The sequence below is a fragment of the Neovison vison genome, chromosome 12, assembly GCF_020171115.1.
Source record: "Neovison vison isolate M4711 chromosome 12, ASM_NN_V1, whole genome shotgun sequence".
NCBI classification, from domain to species: Eukaryota; Metazoa; Chordata; class Mammalia; order Carnivora; family Mustelidae; genus Neogale; species Neogale vison.
The window spans coordinates 65,710,890-65,730,694 of NC_058102.1; the positions used below are offsets into that span (position 1 = coordinate 65,710,890).

At 40.6% G+C, this 19,805-nt stretch overlaps 1 protein-coding gene across 1 annotated transcript in view; it reads left to right on the forward strand.

Annotated features, from left to right (window-relative positions):
- The first annotated feature begins 3,382 nt into the window (after positions 1 to 3,382).
- Positions 3,383 to 19,805, forward strand: part of OVCH1 (ovochymase 1) — a 77,968-nt gene continuing 61,545 nt past the window's right edge. Inside the window, 13 exon segments of the mRNA XM_044226360.1 lie at positions 3,383 to 3,454; positions 4,596 to 4,627; positions 4,629 to 4,707; positions 4,985 to 5,082; positions 6,064 to 6,236; positions 9,269 to 9,295; positions 9,298 to 9,363; positions 9,802 to 9,953; positions 11,442 to 11,549; positions 11,551 to 11,632; positions 13,780 to 13,859; positions 15,422 to 15,429; positions 19,610 to 19,743. Coding sequence (XP_044082295.1) covers positions 3,383 to 3,454; positions 4,596 to 4,627; positions 4,629 to 4,707; positions 4,985 to 5,082; positions 6,064 to 6,236; positions 9,269 to 9,295; positions 9,298 to 9,363; positions 9,802 to 9,953; positions 11,442 to 11,549; positions 11,551 to 11,632; positions 13,780 to 13,859; positions 15,422 to 15,429; positions 19,610 to 19,743 — 1,111 coding nt within the window.

Sequence of the window (19,805 nt, forward strand, 5' to 3'; positions counted from 1 at the left end):
AAACCCAAGAGTTTCTTCCCGTTCTCGGTGGTGCAAATGGTATATATTTATGTCATGTTTGGAAGTTTCCAGTGTGCATAACATCCTTTTGGGGTTGCCTTGCTGGCCCAAAGGAGGGGTGCTCCGGTCCCAGAATCAGGAAATCTGGGTGGTAGGCCTGTTTGGCTACAGAGGAGCCCCCCCCACCCTGGGCAGGTCACCAAGCCTCTCAGCCATGTCTGTCACCCAGGGAGTGACTGGTTAGTTCTGTGAAACTAGCAAGCTCTGTGTGTCTCCTGAAACCAGACTGAAAACCCTTTACCTCTGAAGAGATAACTGATAAGTGTTGCCCTTCATTTGAGAAATTAAGATAATCACGGCCACAAAACACACACACAACCATAAGTGTGAGTGCACTGTCCAAGTGCTTTCATATGATGGAGATATTCTTATTTTGCAGTCAATACACATAAAAATTGGTCATTTTGTTATGTGTTGGGGGAAATATTTTTAAAGATTTCCTTCAAAGGAATTAAAATAATCTGTAGAAGCCATGGCTTGCTTTTAAAATGTGGTAAGCATCTGACTTGGTGACTCACATGGATCTCTCCTTTTATCAGGGAGAAAATGACTTGCATTGTGTTCTTTGTTCATGTTTTTTATTTCCTACTTTGATCAGTTATATATAAATGTACATTTTGTTACTTTTCTTGTGCCAGCTAGAAACCTATTTCCCATAAAGTATTTCTCCCATTTAAGTCTGATTATGTATGCTCTGCTTAGGACTTTCCAAAATGAAACTTATGTAAATGTGTATTTTATATAAAATATAATGAAAATAATTATGTCTGTTTCAATCTCTCAAGTGCTCAGCAATTAGTATCCATTGAAACCCATGTCACTAGCTGACATCAGCTTTAAAAGTGTCTGCTTTAAAAGAAAGAAATCTTCTTCCTTCTCATATTCATTCATTGCATCGCAGTTTTGTGTGTTTCTTGTCTGCTCTCTTTCCCATACCTGCAGTGACTGTTTCAGTCCTTATGTGCTCCTGATCTCTTCCTCTTATCTTGCTGAGTAGATGCCTTCAACCTCTCTGCAGAGATTAAGTAAAAGGTAGAAAACATATTCTCTCAATACGCTGCACTCTGTCTACAAACTTCCCTGTACCCAATTCTTTCCTCTCCTGTTACTACAGTGGAAAAGGGACCTAGGCTCTGGATTTTGCCTCTTGTGAAGTTTCATTCCATCCCTTTACCTCCCTTTTTCATCTTTAACTTTTTCTTTCTACCGACTCATGTGAATTCTATTCTATTTTAAAACATGGATACAGGTAACCACCATCAAAATCATTTGGGAAAGAAAAATGTAAGCTCTTCCTGTATTTCTTTTCATCTCTAACTGCTACCACATCTCTTTGTTCCTTCTCAACTGAGCTATTTGAATTGTCTTCACCGTTCTTTCTACCTCCACCTTTCACATTCCCTCTGCTTCATAGTGTTCTGTCCCTGCAACAAATAAGTAAGTGACCCTTTGGTTTCCAAGGTCATCAAGAATCCCCTTAGTGCTGAATCTTGGGCCTTGTGGGACTTTGGAGAAGGTTCTAGAATTCAGACCAGTAGTTTAGCAGGGATGGAAAAATTTGTTTACACAAAACATTGTATAGAAGAAGAAGAAGTAGGTATTTGGGTCTATCTGGAGGATCTGAGCTTTTATTGGAGAGTAGTTTGCCCCTGAGGCAAGGGAAGGATACGGTATTCCTGGTAAGATCACCAGAGTGAAAAAATTTAAAGGTGAAGTGGTGAGTGCCCCAGGTCAGCCAGCCACTATAGCTGGGGATTCCCTTTGCAATGTTCAAGCCTAGAGGTACAGAAAGGCTGCTTACCTTACCAAGATCCCTCCCAGTGTCCCCTAGAAACCCTAGCTAGAGGAGTCCTCTACTTAAACTTTTGCAAGATGTCCTTAAATAAAGCGGTGCTTGCTATTCTCAAGAACAGTTCAGTCCAATAGAACTATTTGTGATGATGGCAGTGTCCTCTGTACGCTCTCCACTAGGCACTGGTGGCTACTGAGCCCTTGAAATGGAGCTGGTGTGTCTGAGGAACTAATGCTTTTACTGTAGTTAATACTAATTTAAATAATCACGTAGGGCTAGTGTCCACTATAATTGGACAGTGACCCTCTAGAGCTTCTTGATGTTAGATGGGACATAAAAATCAGAGAAACACCTTTCATGTTCATGTAAGATTTGAGACTGTTTCTGATTTCAGTGCCAATTGGATTCTTCAAGCTTTTCACTGAAAGGGGCCTCTTGATCTCTCTCCTGTTCCCTTCTGCTGTTTTAGGGTCATTGCCCCCAGCTGATTCTCACCTGCTTGTTTCTGTACCTGCATTCCCTCCCTCCTTCTGCTTTCCTGTCCATCTGTCCATCGCCTGCCTGTCTCCCTAATTTGTATACTTCCCACCTTAGTTAAGGAGCTTTAATTTCTATCTTACACAAAAGTAAGACAACTGGGTCTGGGAGATTGGTGTCTACCTTTGTTAGATATAGAATGTCCACTGAGCTTTGCCCTAATTTTTTGATAGCACACAAACCCATTATAAATTCCGGCTTTCTTCCTCTCCCAACCTCAAGTTATCTTACGACAAAATAATGCTTCTAGAAAAAATATGCTGACATATCAATCTTACCAATGAATTCATTTTAATAATCTTACACGATGGATCCTACCGCTTTGGCCCATTCCACTGAAGCTAGTAACACAACCACCCAGGAAGGGGATGGCAGCCGTAAACCTGATCTTTCACAGCCACTCTGCATATTCTTGAACGCCAAGGGCTTCAACAAGCTTCGTACAAGGTGGGGCAGTCCTATTAATTACTCAATAAGCTTCCATGAGTCTTCCTCTTTTCAGAAGGGGGCCTGCCTGTGTCTTGGATGGGTGACCAGCTTCCTCACTCTGGCTCAGGCCACCCTCCCCGGGCTGAGACAGAATTCCCCTGTGCTGAGCGTTCCAGGCCACTGATCCCCTTGCTCCCAGGATCACCGGCAGAGACCCCTGCACACCTGTGGAGGCGCGGCATGGTGGGACGAGGGGCGGCTGCAGCCCGGGGACGACCAAGAGGATCGGGAGGGTAGTGGTGCTGGAGGGCATCCGCAGCTGTGAGCCCGGTCGCCCGGGGCAGGTGCGGCCCCTCGGCGCCCGCTCTGGAGTGAATTGCGTCGGGCACTTCCGGGAGGGAGGGTCTGCGCCGCGGGGCTCGCTGTCCCCACGCCGAGTCTGCAGCTGCAGCGGAGGAAGCGGTGTCGTCCCCACGCTCAGGACCACGCGGGTGCCCGTCGGGCTGGGTCTGCGCTCTTGCTCGCTGGGGGCCTCCCGCAAAGCCTGGGTGAGCTCGGACCCCCATGTGGAGGCTGCGGGCGGGGGCTGAGTACTGGCGAGGGAGGCTTCTTGACTCCGTCAGCCCTGAAGGAAGGGTGAGGGGCTGGTCCAGGCCCGGAAATTTTCAAACACGGGCTGCGCCAGGGTTTTGTGGAGGCCAAGAAAAACAAGGCTGTACCCACCTGGAGTCTAGCCCAATTTCCAGAGACAAATAACTCAGTTCCTTAAGCCCTAGTATCACCCTCCCCTCCATGAACAAAACTGAAGGAGGCTGAGGTAGAAGGAAAAGTAAATAAAGTTAAATTTCTTCTAAACCCAAATCTCACTAACAAGGCCGCTTGATAGCAAGAATGTGATATTCCACCAGGAAACTCCCAATTGTCTTCATGCTAGCGCCTCCTCAAAGGGAAAAACAGCCTTGGCTTGATAGCAACCAGGCCTCCAATATCCTGACAGTCTTCTTTACCTTGATAGCCCTTCTGAACACCCGCTTTGTCCTCACCCACCGCCGAGTCCACCCCTGCTCTGCTTTTAAAACCTCTGACTATAATCTGGCTCAGGGTCCAAGTCCCTAGTCCGCTGTGTCGGGTATACTTGGGCCCAAGCTTAAGCTTGTCAAATAAACCCTCATGTGATTGCATCGGTGCTTGGCTCCTTGGTGGTCTCTCAGACGCGAAAACTCGGGCACAACAGTTTCTTCTGGAGATTGTTTAAATTCTGGAGTTCAAGGTTTTAGGCACTTGGGCTAAGGAGCCTTCTCCCCGGAAGAATAGCCAATTAGAAATAATTTAAGGTCAAATATATATCTCTTTTCTGGAGTAGCATATGTTGTTCTCCAGGATCTTTAATACACCCTAAATACTATAATGCTCCCCTCCCCCACCGGCCCCAAAGTACGCTGGGAACGGATTGGGGGGGCGGCTGGCTCCTCCCGCCCCCCCCCACGTCTTCCTAGGGCAGCGCCTACTGTCTACTGTGGCGGCGGGGAGGGGTGGGGGGTCCTGAAGCTAGTTCCAGTCAACAAGGGGCAATTGTGGGATGGTCTCAGGAGTGTCTTGAGACAAGAAGGGGGCAGCCTGCTGCTGAGTGAGATCAGAACATTCGTGCCAGGCCAGGAGAATCTGAAGGTGGAATCTTGATCAAGTGAATCCTTCTATGAAGTGCTCTGGGTATGTGTACACACACACACACACACACACACACACGCGAGCACGCGCTCTCTCTCACACAGGACAGAAATGTGGGATCCGTGCGGTTGATGTGACAACCAGAAACTGTCTTGGAAACTGGGTTCTTCCTTAGAGTTACTGGTTGGAGAAATTCAACAGTCGGCGGACATCCGTGGTGGGTCAGTATAACCAAAGCATTGATTTCTTAATGAGAAATCTTACGTTTTTTTCTTGTTTCAAATATCACAACTCCAGGCTGTTAAAACATGTAATTTTTCTCTTGACCCTGCTCAACCTCTGTGTCAGAAAGCTTATTTTATAGGAAATTTCTTCCTAAACAATTTTATCGGTAAATTAACAATGTTATATAAGGAGAGTTGATTTCTAGTGTTTCTAAGGGAGATGACCTATGGGGAGACCTATATGAGTTATGTTTGTGCGTTTCTTCTTGGGCAGGTCTCCCTAACATCAGGTGAGCACCACTTCTGTGGAGGAAGGTTGATCCAGGAGGGCCTGGTTGTTACCGCAGCACACTGCCTGGTTGACCTCAATGAGTAAGCTGTGGATTTCCATAATCATTATTCGCTTATCAAACCTCGATTGCTAGCTATACGACTGGGAGATTTGAAGCTCTAAATACCATGGGAAGTTCAATCTCAATCCCTTTCTGAATTTTTCCACCTGGTCCAGTCACTCATGGACCTTCCTGATCCCCAGAAACTTGTATCAGGATTATTTTAAGATTTCCTGTACCTCTTACTCTACTAATCAGAGTCCCCAAAGATCCCAGATTAGCCTCAATAATTTGTAGAGTAAGTAGTGAGGTGGAGTTGATGATTACTCGTTCTAATGATGTATTGACATCAAATGTTTAATGTATGTTCCAAAATTTTAATAATCTGAGTCATTAGGAGGGAAAAAATATTGTGAAAATAACTGATACTTAGCTAGGTTGAGAGTACTAATAATAATGAATGAGAGTTCTAAGAACAATTTTTGTATCTTTTTTAAAATGATAGAGCATATGTACACAAGTATAAAAGAAAAAGAGGCCATTTTTTTTTAAGATTTTATTTATTTATTTGACAAACAGAGATCACAAGTAGGCAGAGAGGCAGGCAGAGAGAGAGAGAGAGGAGGAAGCAGGCTCCCTGCTGAGCAGAGAGCCCGATGTGGGACTCGATCCCAAGACCCTGAGATCATGACCTGAGCCAAAGGCAGTGGCTTAACCCACTGAGCCACCCAGGCGCCCCAAAGAGGCCATTTTTAAGTACTTTATGCAGAAAGACGTTTGATGGTGGGGGAAAGGGTTCACAGAATGCAAACACTCTGATGGAAAATCATGACTTTTTGCAGATCCCTATAATTTATAGGCAATTATGATGGTAGTAACCATTAATAAAGGTGCATCTCCTTTTAAGACTTAGAAATGCTTAAAGGTACAATAATCACTTTTCATTTTAATTATGTGAAACCAAGGCAGTCGTTCCTGGGGAAACAGCTATATTTATTGAAACATTTTTCTTCGGTTTTAGGAAGCAAATTAAGAGTCTGACTGTGACTGCTGGGCAACACAGCCTCTCCCAGAAGGGTGTACACGAACAGAAGAGTCCTGTCTCAAAAATTATTATCCATCCTGAGTACCACAGACTTGGACATATGGGTTCTGATATTGCGCTGCTCTCCCTAGAACACAAAGTTGAGTTTGGTATGTAGGGGAGTTACACATGGAAAAGTGTAGAAGAAAATGGTGTTTTATTAATCCTGTACCAGTTAACTTTAATTTCTGTGCATAGATCTACTAATATTAGAGTAGCTAAGTTTTATTCCTTTTTATTTTATTTTTATAAGGATTTTATTTATTTATTTAGCAGAGAGAGAGATCACAAGTAGGCAGAGAGGCAGGCAGAGAGAGAGAGGGAAGCAGACTCCCTGCAGAGCAGAGAGCCTGAAGGGGGGCTTGATCCCAGGACCCTGAGGTCATGACCTGAGCCAAAGGCAGAGGCTTACCCACTGAGCCACCCAGGCACCTTTTTTCCCCCCAAAGGTTTTATTCTTTTTTAAAATCTTGTTTATAACTTATAAAAAACACTGTACAGGCTATGGGTCCCAGACACAAATTATGTATGCTTAATCTGCATTTTACATACTCTTTTGTCTTGGCTGGGCTACGTTCTAGGCTTACTTATACTCAGCTCTAGCCAGGGAGTTTGGGACATTTGAAAGTGTTCTCAGAGAGTTCTTCTTTTGTCATTATTGTGGACTAGATAGCTGACACTCAGCACAGGTAATCTAAACATTTTGGATAAGAATATTAAAAATCTGTTTTTTAAAAAATGCAAAAAAGAAAAGTTTTCAGTGACCCCAAACAATGAGCACAAATTAAGAGGTGTCGGCCAGGTAATGAAGCAAGCCATTGCCTTTGAGTCATCGAATTCATCTTTAAGAACCTAGAGCTTTAATTGCTCAAGCAAGGAGACTGCATAGGAGGAGGGATGGGGGATGGGAGAGTCTGGTTGGAGTCTCCCATGTAACTCCTGACTTCCCGGCAGGTAATGCTTGAAAGGTTGCAGGAAAAAGAGGGGGACATATGTCACATAAAGTGAGGGAAATAAGGAAACTTACCTGTTTGATCTTTGGCTCCGTAATCATGAGCAAGCCTTCATTCAAGTTTAATGCTAGAATTCCCATTACCTGTGACCAAAAGAAACTATTGCCCCATTTTTCTGTTCCCCTTTATAGAAAAGCCATGAAGCTCCATTTATGGTAGGGAGGTTAATTTCCTCTCCTCAGTTCTCATAATTACATGTATTAAGTTTGAGCTATCTGTTAGACATCCGAGTCAGTCAGACTCTCACGCCCCTTACTCCCCCCAGTTTGCTCTTGTCTTAGTCACTGACCTCCATGTTGTTAAATTCAAAGGTGAATTCTCAACCATCAGCTTACTTGAAGGAGTTTTGTCAGAGTTGCTCATACCATCCTGGAAACGTTTTCTTCATTTGAGTTCCAGGAGTCCCTTGGTTTGCCTTCTACCTCTTTTTTCACCCTTTACTGGTTATCTGTGATGATACCTCCTCTTCTCTGTAACCTCTTATTGTTGGCGTGCTTTTCTCTATCTGTCCTCACTCCTTTAGTGTCCTCATCCAGGACCAAGCCTTTAAACACCATCTGTGTGAAGACTATCCCAAATATTGTCTGTCTAGTCCAGGTTCCTTTAGATTACATATGCTGCTGGGATTACTAGTAGTTGTATAGCCAACTGCCTACTGGTCATCCACCTGGATGGCTAATAGCATCTCAAATTTAATATCGTTGAAACAGCATCTTGATTATCACCTACATCCTAAATCTCCTTTACCCATAGCCTTCCATTTTGATTAATTAAAATTCTATCTTTCCTGGTGTTCAAACTAAACATTTTGCACTGGGTCTTGATTCCTTTTTCTCTCACACTGATTCTTCTTTCTCCCAGAAAAGTCCTGTTGTTTCTGTCTTACCCTCTCTACTCCTAGCAACCCATTCCAGGCTACCGTCTTTTCTTGCCTGGCTTAATTTTAGTAGTCTCTTAAATTGTCTTTAACTTCCTCTTTTGCATACCTAATGTTTATTACTAACCCAACAATCAGACAGATACTTTTTGAAATATGAGTTACATCACTCTGTTCAAAACCCTTCAGTGGTTCTTCGTTCTACTCAGATGGAAATCAATGTCTTTACCAGTTGACATCTCTGCCCTCCTGGCTCTACATCTGATCTGTTGTGCATGTGTGTGAGTGTGTGTTTTTGTGTGTGTTTTCCACTAAACTTTTTTTTTGCTTACTGTGTTCTAGCCATTCTGGCCAACTGTTTCTCAAGTATATATGACATGACCCCACTGTGGAAACTTTCCATTCTCTTTCTTCTTCTTCAAGTGCTTTCTGCTCAGATAACTACATGGTTCCTTCTCTTGGCTATTCAAGGCTTTTACTCAAATGTCATCTGCTCAATGAAACTTGCCATGACTATCAATTTCAAATAACATTTCCCAGGCCATCCCCTCCTAACTCCAGATTTCAGAACTTCTTTACCCTACGCTGATTTTTCCAGAGTGATAGTACCTAACCACCAAATAAGTTATTTTATTTATTGTTTGCATGCCCACTTCCCCAACACACACTCTTGTGTGTAAGGGATTTATCTTTCTGCTCATTCACTGAGGTCTAGAATAGGGCTTACCACATAGTAGGACTCAGTTACTCTGAGGGAAAACTATCTTTTAAGAACAAGGGTCTACCCTAAAATATTAATAGTTTTGGAAGATCATGGTGGTACATATAACACTGGATTATGGTCTTCCTTGTTTTACTTTTTCGGCATTTTTTCTAAATTTCTTTAAATATGAAAGAGTTTTATTTGTTTGTTTTTAAATATATGTCAGGGGTGCCTGGGTGACTCAGTCAGTTAAGCCTTTGCCATCAGCTCAGGTCATGATCCCAGTGTCCTGGGATGGAGTCCCTCATCGGGCTTCCTGCTCAGTGGAAAGCCTGCTTCTTCCTCTCACTCTGTCTGCCACTCTGCCTATCGTGCTCTCTATTGCTCTGTCAAATAAATAAATAAAATCTTTAAAAATATATATATGTCAATATTACATTTAGGGAGAGAGTATAGAAGCTATGAAATTAACTGGATGTCCCTTTTCCAAATATATAAGACTTGTCTATCTATGAGCCTTATAATTTTCTGTTATTGTTGTTTTTCCAGGAACTGCTGTTCAGCCAATCTGTCCTCCCATAGAGATGAGAAATCTGAAGCAGGGATTCTTTGCATGACCAGTGGATGGCGCAAGATCTCAGAGAGTGAGCGGCATCAAAAGGAAACAATAGTTCTTCCAGGTTTCTTTGTCCATGAGAAGCAGGAATTTTATTGGCCATGAGTAATCCATTTATCCTGTTTTGCTTTTGTTTTCCTCAAGTTATGATCCAGTGAGAATTTCTGGTTGTCTTCCCCATAAAAATGACTACGCGTAAGGCTCAACACAAAACTTCTTCTGCTACCCATTTTGGTTAAGTGTGTCAGAAAAAGAAAACCAGCAGTAATTATGACAAATGAAGAAGAATACAGTAAAAGGATAATCAGGAAATAGTAACAATGGTTAAACTTATTTGCCTTTAATGTTGTGATTTTTTTCTTTTTTTTTTTATGGTAAAATATTTCACAAAATATGAAAATGTTTCCCTCTTGGGGAAACTTCAGTGAGGACAATCGTTGACTAATTTATCAGACTGTCTCCACAGCATCAGAATATTCAAACGTCCTATGAGAAATAGAACTTCCCCTCATGGATGACAGAATGTGTAATAGTGTGCTCAAGTGTATGAACCTTCCTCTTCTGGGAAGGACAATGATGTGTGCCAGGTGTCCAGATGGGAAAAAGGATGCCTGCCAGGTAAAATATATCAGTCAGCCTGCTTATTCAGTATCACGTAGTTAATAGTGGATTCTGCCTTTCCCCATGAGTTGCTTTTGCAGAATGACTGCTTCAGAATTCTTTTTTTGTTCGTCTTTCTACCATGTTTCTGCTGAAAAAGTTTACTTGACCCGGCCTGAGAGCATTCTTTCCTGTTCTGTGCCCATTCTTATCCCCATGCTTCTTTTTGGAGAAAGGGAGGGAAGGAATGCAGGGGAGTTGGTTTCAACATTTCCAACCTAATGGAAGGAAACAAGAGCACTTTGGCAAAGTTAGGTCTATCTGTGAATTATTTTTCATTCCACCTTTTGATAAACATTGTGATTTTTTAAGCCTTTAAGGCAGAATGCAATGCTTGCACAAAATTTGTCCAAAGATGGCATAACTATTGTAGTGGTTGGATAAAACATATGAATGACCTCCCAAGGCTGACATAGCAACTTACCAAGAAGACTGATCTTCACAAGACAGAGAAGGGAAAGGGAGACTAATTGGTGAAAGGCATTTTGAGTTTTAGATGGAGATGACAATTTACTTGGAAAGACATAAAAACAAAACAAAACTGGAGGAGCAAGGATCTTGGAACTGCTACGGGAAGCTCCCTAAAATTATCTTTTGGAAAAATTTTGACTTTTATTCTGGGGATGAGGGGTTGCAGGTGAGAGGCTATAACAGGACAGGGACCAGGAAGGGTTTGGAAGGGAGGAGACAGCAATTTAGAATTATGCCACTTTCTGAATTGGAACCCAAGTAGTTTAATGGTGCTCTATCCTATCTGCTTCCTAACTTAGAGACTGTCTTTTTTTTGATTAAGCCCTCAAACGATCCTGTGCCTTTTGAAGAGGGTTTAATGGATACAGAATTGACATGTGTTCTCAAAGCAACACATGATTCTGAAGGATTATTAAAGGATCCTAAAATCATGTGTTCTTTATCCTCTAGTCCAGGACCCCACAGTCCTTTACATGTAGCCCCTGCAGGGGACAAAGTTAGGCTTCTGTTCTGTTCTCAGAGCCTTTAGCTGTTGCATGAACTTGGGGATTCTATTCACTGGTGCTGTAGGCTTGGATATGACCCAGTCTTTCCCAGCAATTCCAGGTGACAAACTAGAGTGAAAACCTGTTCTGTAAACTCCCCCTGCTCCTCCCAGTGGTTTGGATGTACATGATGGTTCCCAAAACAAGTAGGGTCAAGAGAGAAGTTAAATGGTAGCTTGACAAGATTGCAGACACTGATTGGAAGGAAGTTACATCTGGGCAAAAAGACTGTACCTTGAAACTAATGGTGAAGAGACAGAAAGGTGGACCAAAAAACAAAACAAAACAAAACACTGTTGGACAGTAACCAGTGGCTATCTATGTCTCTACTACTTCTCTCTTTGAGATGAGTGCTATTGTTTGTGGGCCTACTAAAATATTTTTAACCTGTGAATATTTTCAAGTTTTTTCTTTTTCTGTGCTATGAAAGGGAAACTCTGGAGGTTCATTTGTTTGTAGAAGAGACAGTGGAATCTGAGCCCTTATTGGGATAAGTTCTTGGAGAGCTGGTTGGACTAAAGATTGGACTTCTTTAAGAAAAAAAACATAAAAGAGCATCGCTGGGCATTTTCTCCAAGGTGTTTGAGTTGATGGATTTTGTCACTCAGAACATACTCACAGGTAGGTGTAATTTCTGTGAATTCATCCTTCCATTCTAAATCAAATGCTTATATCAAGGGTAGTTACTCTGGTATGTTGCAGGTATAATAGAACCAGGCTCTAAAAGCACAAATATGTCTGATTTTCAATTCCTTATCCAATATATAATGAACTTAAATCTCTAAATTCATGAGAACTAATAACTTTTAATTTAACTTAAACTCAACTTGGACATAACCTGGATCTTCAAGTTTATGTTCATGTAGATTTTTTGTTTTTTGTATTCGTAAGATTTAAAAAATAACCATTGAGGAAGGGTTCTTTCTTCATTTATCCAGCTGACATATCTTTTCCTCTAAATTAGTTTATCTTTTTAAATTTTTTTTTTCTCACCATAGCACATACCCTTCCCAATGTCCATAACCCAGCCACTCCATTCTTCTCACCTGCCCCACGTCAGCAACCCTCAGTTTGTTTTCTGAGATTAAGAGTCTCTTATGGTTTGTATCTCTCTCTGGTTTCATATTGTTTCATTTTTCCTCTCTTCCTCCATGATTCTCTGTCTTGTTTCTCAAATTCCTCATATCAGTGAGATCATATAATAATTCTTTCTCTAATGGATTTATTTCTCTCAGCATAATACCCTCTAGTTCTATCCAAGTTGTTGCAAAAGGCAAGAGTTTGTTTTTTTTTTTTTTATGGCAGCATAATCCATTGTGTGTGTGTATATATATACGTGAAAAAAAAAATATATATATATATGTATGTATCTCACATCTTCTTTATCCATTTATCTATTGATGGGCATCTAGGCTCTTTCCATAGTTTGGCTACTGTGGACATTGCTGCTATAAGCATTCAGGTGCATGTGCCCCTTCAGATCACTACATTTGTGTCTAGTTTCGGACACTAAAAATAAATGACTCCTTTCCCTTTTCTCCCATTCACCTTCGTTAATTTTACTTGACAACAGTGGAGAAAATAAGGGAGGCTTTGGAGAGTAGTTTTTGTTTTGCAACACTAAAATCTAGATTAGAAAAACAAATGTGGGTCAAGAGATGCCAAACCTGTCCTCAAGGAACTTCCCTGCTATTTGGGAAGACAAAGGAGTAAATTGACCAATGTGACAAAGGTAATGTCTGAGCATCCAGGAGAGCTCTGAGGAGCTCAGTCCCGGGGGACCAGAAGGTGTGCCATACAAAGTGGCAACACCCATGCAAGGAATGCCCAGGGGCAGCCTCCGTAGAATAGAGATGTGAGGATACATTAACAAGAACAAGCAGCTGAGTACGAGAACCAGATTTTTTCAAGGCCAGAACCCAGAGTGTCAGAACCTAATGTTCTCTCCATCCCACCAGCGCTCCCTCATGTCATCCACAATCAGCTACCTTGCCCATGGTTTGAGAAGCACCACTGTGACTGGTCCAGCTGAACACCACTAGAGCAGGCTCACCACTGACTCTCATTTGGGCATCAGAGTGAGAGTGCTCTGTTTGTTGTCATAACTACGCAAGGAAATTCTCTCCTGGTAGCAATTCTGTTCAGTTTTCATCACCTGGAAAAGAAGGTTAAAAAGACTAACAAGCCCTGAACAAAGGTTAATGATAACAATATTTTAAAAGGGCAATGAAATCAGCCAGTAACAGTTAATTCCACAATCAAATGAATAGCAGAATGTGACGATTTATTTAAATAACACTTCCTTGACATCTTCTTTCTAAGCTTCTCATCCCATAGTTGCTTATTTTTTCTAGCTTCCAGTAATTAGAATGTGACCCCGGAAGCTGAGATTTCTGAGTGCATGACAGAGACTTGCCACGTCATTGCTAAAATTTGTGTACTTTTACTTTAGTATTTTTCTACATAGGTATTTTATTATAAACCAGAATATCCTGGTGAGAGATGGAGGAAAAAACCATATTAGTTCCATATACAATGAATTTGAAGCCTCAATATGACTCATGATTTTGAAAACTGGATAAAGATATGTTAAATCTGAAGAACTTAGATTTTCTCAGTGAAGTCTGAGGTCATAATGTCTAAAAACATGTGTTCCCATAAATATAAATTATATAAATTACACAGCTTCAATCTGACTGGGTACCATATGTCTTGAAATTCTCTTCATAGCTGAGGTAAGTGATCAACTTTTTTCTACACTTTGAAAGCTTGTAGATCACAAGGAATCGTGTTATTTGGAGAAAATGGCAAGATTCGTTACCCCCATTCCGAAGAGAGAAGTTTTCTCGTAATTGGTATGTATCCAAGGTAGGAATGATTCTTGGGTTTCCCCCAAAATCAGGTCTTTAAGGGGCTATGTTTTGGCATTTGTACCTAGTATCTCAATTTCTCAACCTGATTAACATAAAAGTCTATATATTTCATCTGATATTTTCTAGTTGGGAAGTATTTGCTGACAGATATTTCTGATATCCACTAATACAAACCATCAACACGAGTAGTATTAAGACTGGAGCTTACCTGAATTGATGTATTCAAATATACAACATTTCCTACTTATTGCTGTAATAATGGTAATGTTAAGTGTTGCCTAGAAGATGGAAAATAGCTCATGATCTATAAGCTTCAGTGTCTTTAAACTTTTTCTACATAATCTGTTCCCTCTCTGGCTGAAGAAATCTTTAAGCTTTAGAAATAAGTTTTGCAAGTACTTCATTTCCTCAAGTGTTGCAAATTAACTTCAAATCTTGTATGAACATGGAAAGGTGTGCAAAGGTAGATCACAGATCTGTGAGTTTATAATCTGGAAAGAAGAAAGAGCTGGATAAGAAGAACTATACTATAAAACACGATCAGATAAGCTTTATAATTCATACTACCCATGTGTTGGGTGGTATTATGGAGAGGCTAAGTCCCATTACAGTGGTTTGTCTGGTGTGTGTGTTTATACTAAGGTTGGGGGGCGGGTGGTGGTAGGAATGTGTTAGTGAAGGGGGGAGTATTGAAACTAGTCATTGAAGGGTAGCTACAGTTTTATAGCTCATGAAGTCTTTGTAGCTCTGGTATCTAGATTTCAACAGATCATGTCAAGCAGAAGGAGTTATGTGTAAGTAATGTCAGGGAGATGGAGAAAATTACAGTTGTTTGGACAGTGTGTATCACAGGGCAGCTGGATAGCAGTCCCAGCATAAATAAGAACTAGTGTGGCAGATAAAGATAAAAAGGCTGGTTATAACTTAGTTATAGAGCACCTTAAATTCCATGAGAAGAAGTTTGGACTTTTTGCCACAGGCAATGGGAGCTAAAAGGGTGGCACGATTATAATTTATAAAATAAATGTATAAAGACTGGAATGCAAATACTTGTTATAAGTATACAGAGGGAATGATATGGCTTAATTGAAGCCCATATTTAAATGTCTTAAAGTGTAAGCTGACTTTCTGTGCATCAACCTACTAATAATACCAATAAAGCCTTTGCCATCTTTTCTTAAACTTTTAGAAAAATAGCATCTAGAATAAGAGTGAGAGTCTTCTTTTATTAGAACCTGGGTGGGGAGAGTTGGGAGAGGTCTCCAGGTACAATCTTTAGAGAGAGGCATTGATAAGCTGGAAATTGTCTGAAGGACAATGGCCAAGATGGAAAAGAATTTGAAACAATATCTTGGTGATTTTGATCCAAAGAAGACTTGAGATGAGGAAGGAACTTAATCAGAGGAACCACTACAGATGTTAGGAGGAAGCAGATTTCAAGCCAAATATAGTAATTTCTAACTTGAGAGATCTCCAAGAATTAATGGCCTTCCTCAGGAGTAATGAATTTCATTTATAAGTAGATATTTGAGAAGAGCATGGATGGCTGTGGGTGAAGTTCCAGAAAGTACTGATACATTAGGTTAAGAGATTGCAGATGGCAGCCAGTTTACCCTCAAACACAGAGAACCTGCAGTTCAGCTTAGACAATGAAGTATTGAAGAGATTTCTGCAAGAAAGACTTTCAAGGCAAAAGGAGTTTGTTATTAGTGCTAGCTATTGCAGAAGTCAAAGTGAGGTCAGATAGGGGCACCTGAGTGGCTCAGTCGGTTAAGCATCTGCCTTTGGCTCAGGTCATGATCCCGGGATCCAGTAACTGAGTCCCACGTGGGGCTCCCTGCTCAGCGGGGAGCCTACTTCTTGCTCTCCCTCTGCTGCTCCCCCTGCTTATGCTCTCTCTCTGTCAAATACATAAATAAAATCTTTTTAAAAATGAGGTCAGATAAAATGCCATTGGATAGGGCAGTTCAAAATTTAGCAGCTAATTCAGTAGATTTATAGGATTAAGAGCTATATTCATAATTGGCTAAGCGATTGTTGAAGACTTGGTATCTTTCCTTCACCAAGTAGGCACTGTTTCAGGTGCTAGAAATATAGCAGTGAATGAAACACAAATACTTTTTTTGCGGGGCAGGTTGGAAAGTGGAGAATGGGGATAGTACAAGTCATTAAGTAAGTAATAGTAAGTAACTACAGTAACTAAAATTAAATCATAGTAAGAAATGGTAAGTGCTATGCAGAAAAACAGAAAGAAAGAGGGATGGTAGTGTAATATTAGAGACGGTGGTCAGGGAAAACCTCACTAAAAAGATGGTATTTGAACAAAGACTTGAATAAGGTGAGGGAGGGAGTCATACAGGTCATCTTAGGAAGGAACACTTTTTGCAGAAGGAACGGCATGTGCAAGGGAGGAAAACTTTTAGTATATTTGGGAAAGAGTTGGATCAGAGTGCTAGAGCTAAGTGAGAGGGGAGAAGTGGTCACGGTTGGCGTGATCAAACTTACAGGTCATACGAAGGACGTAGGATTTCCCTGTAAGATGTATGGCCATTGGAGGATGTTGAGCAGATGAGGAACATGACCTGACACATTTAAAAAGGATCACTTTGGCTGCTGTGTTGAAAATAAACATCAGATGGGAAAGGCTAAGAGCTGAAAGACTAGTTACTGCAATAGTCCAAGGAAGCGTGGTGGCTTGGGACCAGGTTTGTAACAGTAGAGGTGGTGAAGAGTGGTGGGTCCACAGGATTTTTTTTTTTTAAAGAAAAAATTTATTTATTTGATAGACAGAGAGAGATCACAAGTAGGCAGAGAGGCAGGCAGAGAGAGAGGGGGAAGCAGGCTCCATGCTAAGCAGAGAGCCCGATGTGGGGCTCGATCCCAGGACCCTGAGATCATCACCTGAGCCGAAGGCAGAGGCTTAAACCACTGAGCCACCCAGGCGCCCCTTGATAGTAAGTTGAAAATATGGGTTGTAAGAGAGAGAGCCTTATGATTAACATGAGGTTTTTTGACCTGTTGGAGGGATGGAGCTGCCATTGTTTTTGATGAAAAAGACAGTTAACAGTGAAGGGAAAGAGGAAGATGTAACTGTGGCTTTTGGGTAGTAGGACAGGTTTCAAGAAAGCAGGGTTTGGTTTTGTTGTGTTGTTTTGTTTTGTTCTGGGGAGGAATGGGTTAGAATTAACTGCACGTATGAGCAGAAAAGAGAGTAAGGGAGAGGAGTCAAGAGAAATGTATAAATATGTGAAGGAAGTTTCGTGAGAACACAACAAATAAGGAAGGTTTAACTTTGAAAAAAAGGTGAATAATTACCCTCCTGGGAAAGCAACCCAAAAAAAATTTCAGGTTACCTATAGGAGAGTTAAATAAATGTACACTAGATGTCTTCTTGGATATTATAAGGTTTTAGTTGCTTCAAGTTTAGAGGATATAGTTGAGATTAAATAGTTAAGATTCCTAATAGCGTGTAAGGACTCAAATCAGGAGTCAACAAGAGATGAATAAGAATTTCAGTTATTTCACAATTCAGTATTAGCATGAATTTATGCTGTATTTCAGCACATCTAAAACAAACTGGTTGTAAAATTCATTGCTATTTTATGTATCAATAAAGAAATTAAAAATATCCAAGTTTAGGAGATTTCCATATAAAGAGAGGACACCAAAGACTATACCTTCAGTGTAAGACTAAACAAGGTACAGTCCTGCCCGTGTGGAAAGTTACATGCCTCAAACCTTGACACTGGATGTAGAGAGCAGTAAAAATGTTCTCTGAGAGTTCGAATCACAAACTAATTCTTATGCAGGTCTGTTGTCTAGACCACCAGTATAGTCTGAAACACCTCAAGCAGAAAAATTCAGTAGCATGAAGTTCACAGTGCTTCAGAGTGACTGATCAAAGATAATTTCTTTCTGGAAGAACCATTTCCGTTAGAACTAACAGAACTGTAAGACTCCACTGTAAGATCCTTCTGATTTTAGAATGTTCGAGTGGGGGGGGAATGTGCTTTAGAATGTAATAAGATAGGGAATCATTTTGCATACTTAGTGATTCCTGCATTATGCAAAGCAGCCTGGAGAGTGGTAGAAGGTTTAATTCCAGATGGAGTTAATTAATGGTAAGTTAGAAACAGATAATGCAAAGAAGGAACAAGGAGTTATAGTTTCTCCAAGCCTATCTTTATTCTGTTAGGTGGTAGCTAAATTCTCAGACATGGCAGATACATGACACTCAGGTGGTCTCCCTCCTTCCAGGCCCATGGGAGACATTGCATTTCTTAGAGCCTAGAACAGTGCCTGGTATACAATAATGCTCAATAAATATTTGAATAGGTAAATCAATGCTTACTGTTGGTCCCCCTCTCTCACTTAGCTTGACTAGATCTCAGAATCCTTTTTAACACAGCAGTCGCTAACAATAAATCAGGTGATTTGAAATCTGTTTTCTATCTTTGAGGTAGAGGTTTGGAATGGGAGAAAGTACTTGCCTTTGAAGCCATAAAGCCCAAACTGTATTTCCTATTACATGTAAGATGTGATGAATCTTTTAAGATCCTGACAGTTTTCTTATTTTGAGGAGGGGGAGTACTTTCTCCCTGCCCACTTCACGGGGGTATAATGAACCTCAAGAATGATGATAGATGTGGACTGCTTTCTCAATTGAAGTGCCAAAAAAAAAATTTGAGCTTTATAATATTCTAGACCGCTTATGGTTTTCTAAATTGAAGTGCTAAAGAGTGATTTTTTAAAAAAATAATATTTTAGGCAGCCTCTTTTTACATTGATGTTCAAAATGATGGACTAGAAAAAGCAAAGCAGGGAGTTTCTGGTTAGGGAGGAGATATTTAGTAAGAATTATTGCATTTGATCTTTAGAAACTATACATTAAAAAGTTGGATAACTGCTGAGATCCTGAACATTATTACTTAGAGGGCAGTGAGACTGTTAACAGGTCTGAAGTGGTTGAAAAAGAATGTCAGGTTTTAGAAGTTTGTTCTGATGTGTTCGATTCCAGGCATGATTGCTTTGCACTCAGATGAATGTGAGGCATGGAAGACACCAAGGATTTTTGGTCTGCTGGGCTTTCTTTTCTTTAATAATGTGAATTCATGAAGGAGAATAGAAGATTATGTGTTAAATCATGTAAGACTACTTTCAGAATGTTTAGACATGTTTCTAAAGATGTTAGTAAAAGGTCACAGCTGACCTTACCGGGAATTAGAGAGATGACATGGCAACCACAGAGACCGTGACCCAGGCTGACCTTGGAGGACGTGACTGGTTAGACTTAACATGTACTGTTGGTCAATCCATAATTCATGATGCATAATTCAACTTCTGGGGGAACATTATGAATTTTTAATTAGACTACTAACTTAGAACAAAGAGATGAATCTTGGGTTCCTCAATGTATAGGTGAAAATTCTAGTATTTTATAACTGAATGAAAGTTAAAGGGTGATTTCTGGTGATTTCTAATTAACCCCTCTATTTGTTGGATAAATGCCGGCAATTTGAGCATAATCAAATTATTCTCACATAAGGATTTCCTTTGCCTTTTATCTTCTAATAGCCTTTAAAATTTTGTTATTGGTTGTGCTCGCTTCAGCAGCACATATAAAATTTTGTTATTGGTGAGTTATGAGCTAAAGCCCAAATACTAGATCTTAGTTGTTCCACTCAACAGTGCCGTTTATTACACTTTCTCTGCCTTCCCTATCTAGCTTATGTATGTGGAGAATAACAGTACCAGAAAATAAAATTATCCTGGTAAAATTTACAAGCTTAGACATACAAAATAAAATTGGATGTGACCATGACTATATATCTTTACAATCGAGCAATGGAGTGCTTATTAGTACGTATGTTACATTTATTTTTACTTGTCTTGTTAGTGTATCTAAGCAACCAAAGATGGGC